Raw genomic sequence first — 8,610 nt, forward strand, 5'->3', positions numbered from 1 at the left:
TAGACTACTCTACTCTACTCTAACCTGTAGACTACTCTACTCTACTCTAACCTGTAGACTACTCTACTCTACTCTAACCTGCAGACTACTCTACTCTACTCTAACCTGCAGACTACTCTACTCTACTCTAACCTGCAGACTACTCTACTCTACTCTAACCTGCAGACTACTCTACTCTACTCTAACCTGTAGACTACTCTACTCTACTCTAACCTGCAGACTACTCTACTCTACTCTAACCTGCAGACTACTCTACTCTACTCTAACCTGCAGACTACTCTACTCTACTCTACTCTAACCTGCAGACTACTCTACTCTACTCTAACCTGTAGACTACTCTACTCTACTCTAACCTGCAGACTACTCTACTCTACTCTAACCTGCAGACTACTCTACTCTACTCTAACCTGCAGACTACTCTACTCTACTCTAACCTGCAGACTACTCTACTCTACTCTACTCTAACCTGTAGACTACTCTACTCTACTCTAACCTGTAGACTACTCTACTCTACTCTAACCTGTAGACTACTCTACTCTACTCTAACCTGTAGACTACTCTACTCTACTCTAACCTGTAGACTACTCTACTCTACTCTAACTTGCAGACTACTCTACTCTACTCTACTCTACTCTACTCTACTCTAACCTGCAGACTACTCTACTCTAACTTGCAGACTACTCTACTCTACTCTACTCTACTCTACTCTACTCTAACCTGCAGACTACTCTACTCTACTCTAACTTGCAGACTACTCTACTCTACTCTAACCTGCAGACTACTCTACTCTACTCTAACCTGCAGACTACTCTACTCTACTCTAACCTGCAGACTACTCTACTCTACTCTAACCTGTAGACTACTCTACTCTAACCTGCAGACTACTCTACTCTACTCTACTCTAACCTGCAGACTACTCTACTCTACTCTACTCTAACCTGTAGACTACTCTACTCTACTCTAACCTGCAGACTACTCTACTCTACTCTAACCTGCAGACTACTCTACTCTACTCTAACTTGCAGACTACTCTACTCTACTCTAACCTGCAGACTACTCTACTCTACTCTACTCTACTCTACTCTACTCTAACCTGCAGACTACTCTACTCTACTCTAACTTGCAGACTACTCTACTCTACTCTAATGCAGACTACTCTACTCTACTCTAACCTGCAGACTACTCTACTCTACTCTAACCTGCAGACTACTCTACTCTACTCTAACCTGTAGACTACTCTACTCTAACCTGCAGACTACTCTACTCTACTCTACTCTAACCTGCAGACTACTCTACTCTACTCTACTCTAACCTGTAGACTACTCTACTCTACTCTAACCTGTAGACTACTCTACTCTACTCTAACCTGTAGACTACTCTACTCTACTCTAACCTGTAGACTACTCTACTCTACTCTAACCTGCAGACTACTCTACTCTACTCTAACCTGCAGACTACTCTACTCTACTCTAACCTGCAGACTACTCTACTCTACTCTAACCTGCAGACTACTCTACTCTACTCTAACCTGTAGACTACTCTACTCTACTCTAACCTGCAGACTACTCTACTCTACTCTAACCTGCAGACTACTCTACTCTACTCTAACCTGCAGACTACTCTACTCTACTCTACTCTAACCTGCAGACTACTCTACTCTACTCTAACCTGTAGACTACTCTACTCTACTCTAACCTGCAGACTACTCTACTCTACTCTAACCTGCAGACTACTCTACTCTACTCTAACCTGCAGACTACTCTACTCTACTCTAACCTGCAGACTACTCTACTCTACTCTACTCTAACCTGTAGACTACTCTACTCTACTCTTTCAGCCTAGGTGTAAAGTGTCCACTGGGGCTGTGGGTGTGTCTGTGTGTGAAAGAGAGGGCTACTAGGCCGAAGCCTGCTCCCAGTGAACAACAGAACAACACCCCCACCGCTAGCCAGCTGGTTAGGGCTAGGGGGCTAGGAGTTAGGGTGCATCACGTGAGGAGTGGTGTAAGGCCAATGAGTGTGTAATTAACATCCCTGGAGCTGGAATAGTGCTGCCTGTAGTAAACTCCTGTATGTCTGTCTGTCTGTTTGTTTGGGTGTAGCAGTTAGCTAGCTAGCTAGCTGTGCTATGCCAGTTAACACTTTTTGAGTTACACTGACCGCTCTTCACTACACACAAAACCCAGGGGAAACTGTGAGCCCTGACGGTTCAAACTCCAGCCCCGAACTGGCCACTACCGCTAAACTTTAAAAACGGGGGGGCTCGGCTGTGTTCTGTAGGCCTCAGAAAACATTTCACATCTTCCATTTGATTTTCCCCTCATTCCTTTTCCTCCTTTTCTCTTAAAGTCGGTAGAGAGAGAGAGAGAGAGAGAGAGAGAGAGAGAGAGAGAGAGAGAGAGAGAGAGAGAGAGAGACAGAGAGAGAGAGAGACAGAGAGAGAGAGAGAGAGGGGCGTTTAACCGGTTGGTGAGTGCAGCCAGCAGCGGCGTGACGTCGGACCAATCAGATCGCGCGAATCCGAAAGTTTACCTTTTATGGCTCGAGCCGGGCATCTGACCGGAGATAAAAAGCACGCGCCCACCGGGTCCCGGTTCACTTTGAGCGCAGTCACCGGCGGGATATAATTAACCTTGAAACCGGTTTCCTAACATCGACAACCCCTCCCCCCCAACCAAAAGGTAAGATTAACGACACATATCAAGTATTAAATGGCGTAGTTTGACGACAGATACAAAGTAAACACGGCTCTGGTTGCATATTTTTAGATGATTTTAATACGGTTTCTTACATAGATAGCGAGGACATGAACCACGAGGCTCTTTGTATGATTTTGAGGTAGCTAGTCTGTCTGACGTGCTGTTTTTGAAGTAATGCACATGGATAATTATCTTCAGATGTGTTGACTGAACATGTATTGGCTGGCTTTGAAACATGTTAACGTTTTGGAAATGGGAGATGTAGTTAATGGAGCGGATATGCGGCTCGCAGGTGCAAATGCGTGACTTGTTAGGTAATCAATAACCGGTTGACTCATACTCTTCTACAACGGTCACCTGCATGAAACATATATATATTTTTGTCGACATATTCATGTGTTAACTGATTATTTTACCGGCCGTTGGATCCCCGGTAAAGGGGCTCTAGGACTGGGGTCTTTGTACTTCCTGAGGCGGGGTGCGACCTAGTTTATCCTGGTAGCTAGTTAGCTTAGTAGCATGTTAACACCGCCCTTAATATAATAATATAATAATAATTATTACCACCGCCCTTCAGCCTCCACACACAGTTAGGGAACTGGACGTTAGACCCACTAAACGTTACTGGCCTGTAGTACTAAGCCGTGCTGGTCATTATAACTTGACCGGTTAGCCAGCTACCTCACCAGTATTTGGGTTGTATGGACGGGGGCATGGTCGTCATAGTCCCTGAGCGGTTAGTCAGTAACGTTCACGGTAAACCGGCCAGCAAGGGAGGAAGGGTTGCAAAACTTCATCTGTTATCAAGGTGTGGCCAGCAGGAAATGGCCTCTCGCCAGGCAGTTTTTTTTTTAACAGCACTGGTCTGGCAGTTTGGTTAACGTTAGCTGCATAAAACTGAATTAATAATTCTGGCGAATAGTTGTTGGTTATTCTCTTTGTTGGAGCCCCTCTAGCAGTAATCAAGCGTTTGAAGGGAGTAATACTTGAATTGCATATTGAAAGGAAGTGCCGAGTTTTTTTTAAGCGGTTTATTCCAAGTCATGACGCACATTAAGTCCGATTCCGCGGTCGTCTTGTGTTCTCGGTTCCGTTTGGGGTAATAAAATGGCGGGGTGGGGTGGGGAAATACACTTGGTAGAGGGAGTGGTCACGTCCGGGGTTTGTAAATGTCAAAATGTTGCTTTCTGCTTGAACCTTGTCGTTCTGGCCCTGCGCACCGCAAAGCTGCTGAAACTCTCTCAACATGTCCTTATATGGTAACATCAGAATACAGCGTCGCCTTCCCTTTGTCTGGCGGAGCGGAGGGCGCGGCGCGGCGCGGTTTCCACCTAGTGGCCAAAACACTGTAATTGCACCCTGACAGGAAGTGACGCCTTCTCGTCACAAGGGCCGCTGTTGCGGAAGTGTTTCTGAGGGTTGACGCTCTTTTCGTCAAACGTGTGGGTTTCTAACAGTTTATTTTCCGTTTTTTTCTTTCTTTTGCAGTTCAAAATGGAAGATGAAATCGCCGCACTGGTTGTTGACAACGGATCCGGTATGTGCAAAGCTGGATTCGCCGGAGACGACGCGCCTCGTGCTGTCTTCCCCTCCATCGTCGGTCGTCCCAGGCATCAGGTGAGGACCGAGGGTTTTACCGGAAATGTACCCATTATTATTACAAATGCACGAATGTAAACAAACCTCACTAGATGGGCTTTGGAACATACATTTTCAGTTAAACATTACGAATTGTTGTTTGATTTGACTGTTTACCGTTATAATTATAGGCCTAGTGACTAGAATATGGGATGGGATGCTCTCATAGTTTTGATCACATCCCTGAGAAGTGGGGCTGCTTACAACCGGCCCCGCGCACGTTCTCAATGTATTCAGACTCACTATTGAGCGCATTGCTTAGTTAGTGTTTGTGTGTATATACGCTAACCCTGTATCTGTCTTCAGGGAGTGATGGTTGGGATGGGCCAGAAAGACAGCTACGTGGGAGACGAGGCCCAGAGCAAGAGGGGTATCCTGACCCTGAAGTACCCCATTGAGCACGGCATCGTCACCAACTGGGACGACATGGAGAAAATCTGGCATCACACCTTCTACAACGAGCTGAGAGTGGCACCAGAGGAGCACCCCGTCCTGCTCACTGAGGCCCCCCTCAACCCCAAAGCCAACAGGGAGAAGATGACCCAGGTACGTCACTCACCACCTCTTCCTTTCCCTTTTTACTGTTCCTCCGTTCTGCCCCCCGATCCTCCATCTTCCTCACACTCTCCTCCTCCTCTCCTCCAGGACCCCCCTCTCTCTTCTGACAGCTGATTTGTCCCGTCTCTCTGGAAGGTGCAGGTCTTTCTCCTGCCTGTGTTATGCCTCGGCACCCTGCTGGCTTTAATGATGACTGATTATGGGCGTATAGAACAAGTTGCAGCACTTTTAAAACGATTTATGTTATTGATAACAATAAGATGGCACTCTGCTAGTTGGATTTTTTGAGTTACTGTAACGGTACAGCAACACTAATACTACAGCGGTCTGTATTGACCTACACTGACCAGTAGGAATGACTGCTGTGTTTCTGAACAGTTTTTCTCTCCACTAACGTTTCCCTCAACTCACTATCGCATGTTGTGCTGTGACTACTGTATTCCTCCATCACCAATACTCCATCCCCCCCTCTACTGTATTCCTCCAGCACCATGTCTCCATCCCCCCCTCTACTGTATTCCTCCAGCACCATGTCTCCATCCCCCCCCTACTGTATTCCTCCATCACATGACTCCATCCCCCCTCTACTGTATTCCTCCATCACATGACTCCACCCCCCCCCTCTACTGTATTCCTCTTGCACCATGACTCATCCCTTGCGCCTCTCTCTCTCCTCTCCCCAGATCATGTTTGAGACCTTCAACACCCCCGCCATGTACGTGGCCATCCAGGCTGTGCTTTCCCTGTACGCCTCTGGCCGTACCACCGGTATCGTCATGGACTCCGGTGACGGCGTGACCCACACGGTGCCCATCTACGAGGGCTACGCTCTGCCCCACGCCATCCTGCGTCTGGACCTGGCCGGACGCGACCTCACGGACTACCTCATGAAGATCCTGACGGAGCGAGGCTATAGCTTCACCACCACGGCCGAGAGGGAGATCGTGCGCGACATCAAGGAGAAGCTGTGCTACGTGGCGCTGGACTTCGAGCAGGAGATGGGCACCGCCGCGTCCTCCTCCTCTCTGGAGAAGAGCTACGAGCTTCCCGACGGACAGGTCATCACCATCGGCAACGAGAGGTTCCGTTGCCCAGAGGCCCTCTTCCAGCCATCCTTCCTCGGTGAGTCTTTTTTTTAACTAGCACTCTACAACAGCCAATCGGATCAGGCCGACGGTCTTGTGAGCCCCCCCTCCCCCGTCGTGACGGCTGTGTTGTCTCCTTTCTCTCTCTCCAGGTATGGAGTCTTGCGGCATCCACGAGACCACCTACAACTCCATCATGAAGTGCGACGTTGACATCCGTAAGGACCTGTACGCCAACACGGTGCTCTCTGGAGGAACTACCATGTACCCCGGCATCGCTGACCGTATGCAGAAGGAGATCACCTCTCTGGCCCCCTCCACCATGAAGATCAAGGTTAGAATAACTACTGATAGCTGCCTGTCCACAACAACTACCGACTAGGGGCTGATGCCAGTCATCCAATCTGATGTCCTGCTCTGTCAACACCAGTATTACCTCACACCTGCTAGGCTTAGCTGCCAGGCCCCTTTATATAGAAGGCCAGGACATCCGCTGTTACAGTAGTCTAATACAGTAAAAGTTATCCAATTCAGACCTTCCAACAGCAAAACAATGCACAACTTAAAGTATCCAGTAGAGATGATCCAAGTCCTGTCCCTTACCTGTTCTCTAACCTCATGTCTCTGCTGCCACCGTGTGGTCAGATTTTAGTACTGCAGTCAAAAAGTGTTAATCTAACCCGGTGTCTCTCGCTCTCTCTCTCTCTCTCTCCTCTCCTCCAGATCATCGCCCCTCCAGAGCGTAAGTACTCTGTGTGGATCGGAGGCTCCATCCTGGCTTCTCTCTCCACCTTCCAGCAGATGTGGATCAGCAAGCAGGAGTACGACGAGTCTGGCCCCTCCATCGTCCACCGCAAATGCTTCTAAACAGACTGTTCCCCCATCCCATACCGACCCGACTACCACTTCAGCTCTGCCACAAGACACACACCCCCCCCGGAGGGAGAGGGCCGCAGAGTGAGCCCAACCCAGCTTCTCAGTCTCATTGGCATGGCTTCTGTTATTTTGGCGCTTTTGACTCAGGATCTGGAGGAGAGAAAAAAAACAAAAAAAAACAACTGGAACGGGTGAAAGGCTCGAGTAAATTGAGGACCCTGAGATTCTACAACCATGCAGCTGAGGACTTAAAAAAAACAAAAAAAACACATGTACATTCTCTTTTCTTTCCAGTCATTCCAATTGTTAAACTTTTGTTCAGAACAGGTATTTGCCTCTGTGAAGGCTGTCCACTCCGACCCTCCTGCCACGGCATACTTTAACATGGGGTAGTATGGCTTGTATGTAAATTATGTCACGATGTCGTCTGGGTTTTTTTTTTGTACTTTCAGCCTTAAAGTCTTGGTCCTGTTTAATTTTTTGTTTTGTTTATGCAAATGAACCCGAGCGTGACCTCTGCTGGAGGGGGGGGGGGGGGGGTCAGAGGGGTGCCAGAGGGACCACCGTGGGGGCCAACTTGTACACTGACTAAAAACTCCCAATAAAAATGCACATGTGTTCTGACATGACTTCCTGTCTGAGACTCCTTCCTACCTGTACTGTTCAATGTTGTCTGGGTGGGGTGGTGGGAGGCTTTTTGGTGTCTAGGAGTATTTTTAAAAAAAAGTTGTGTAACTACAAGGGGGACCTGGGTAATACGGGGTGGGTTTCAGTCGAGGCTCAAGCCCCTGAGTGGCCCTGCCAGAGGCCGGACTTGAACCCCATCTTAACATCTCTTGGAGACACCTGAAAATGGCTGTGCAGCAACGCTCCCATCGAGCAACGAGGGTTAGAATAAGGCTGTAACGTAACAAAATGTCGGGGAGAAAGTCAAGGGGTCTGAATACTTTCCTTAGGCACTGTAAATAGAACACCATTTCTCTCTATACCTATTCTGACCTTGGGAGTTTAAGCATGAGAATAGCACGCTTTCACCTACTGTTAGGCTAGAATAAATGAAGGTGTGGTGGCGGAGGTATGTTCATATTGGGACCGTGACTTAATTCCCCTCATCGTTCTACCACCTTTATTCTTGAGGAAACCATGAATAAGGTTTAGCGAACCTGCCGGTTCCAAGTGGAGGGGGGAAAAGCATATTTTTTCCGAATAGGAAAAAAACGGCATTCTCTATGCACTGCAATTTTACAGATTGATTATAAATAGCTGTGCTGTTATTCAAGAATTGTAATTGTCTTCATCTGTGTGGATGAAATTTGGAGACCCAAGCAGTAACGCTGGGTTGATGTATGCGCTTTAGAATGTCTCATATGCCCGGGCTTTTCTCCCATTTTTATTTTTATTTTACAGTTTGTATCATGTTTAAATATTAGCCGCTATCGGGGGGAGCCACCGTCCTGAGGGTCGCTCAGTATTACTGGATCATGTTTGGCTAACATTGTGCAGTAATTTGGGACACGTTGCCTATTTGAATCATTATGGGACTCAGACTACAAGTAGCTGGTTAAACCTGGTTCACGATCACTGGACCGTTGTCATTCAGTTCCATGATTAGTGAGAATCAGCGTCGGTTTATGAGATTATTGTTCAACCCCTATTGTACACTTTTTTTTACCCCCCACATTCCAATATTTCATGGATTGAACTTGAATATGACAACTTTCAGGATGAATCAAACCACTATTTTTCCTCCCATCA

At 47.5% G+C, this 8,610-nt stretch overlaps 1 protein-coding gene across 1 annotated transcript; it reads left to right on the forward strand.

The window, feature by feature from the left end:
- Nucleotides 1-2,397: 2,397 nt before the first annotated feature.
- LOC311119523 (actin, cytoplasmic 1) lies at nucleotides 2,398-7,484 on the forward strand. Its single transcript, XM_084194198.1, has 6 exons — nucleotides 2,398-2,680; nucleotides 4,187-4,315; nucleotides 4,643-4,882; nucleotides 5,578-6,016; nucleotides 6,132-6,313; nucleotides 6,703-7,484. The coding sequence occupies exons 2-6, from the start codon at nucleotides 4,193-4,195 to the stop codon at nucleotides 6,844-6,846; spliced, it is 1,128 nt and encodes a 375-aa protein (XP_084050324.1). The 5' UTR covers nucleotides 2,398-2,680; nucleotides 4,187-4,192; the 3' UTR covers nucleotides 6,847-7,484.
- The last annotated feature ends 1,126 nt before the right edge of the window (nucleotides 7,485-8,610 follow it).

Source organism: Coregonus lavaretus (assembly GCF_964263955.1).
Source record: "Coregonus lavaretus genome assembly, contig: HAP1_SCAFFOLD_7957, whole genome shotgun sequence".
In the NCBI taxonomy this organism is placed as follows: domain Eukaryota; kingdom Metazoa; phylum Chordata; class Actinopteri; order Salmoniformes; family Salmonidae; genus Coregonus; species Coregonus lavaretus.

Coding starts and splice junctions, on each gene's coding strand:
- LOC311119523 (XM_084194198.1), top strand. CDS start 4,193: ATGGAAGATGAAATCGCCGCACTGGTTGTTGACAACGGATCCGGTATG. Junction 4,883..5,577: donor ACAGGGAGAAGATGACCCAG/GTACGTCACTCA, acceptor TCCTCTCCCCAG/ATCATGTTTGAGACCTTCAA. Junction 6,314..6,702: donor CCTCCACCATGAAGATCAAG/GTTAGAATAACT, acceptor CCTCTCCTCCAG/ATCATCGCCCCTCCAGAGCG.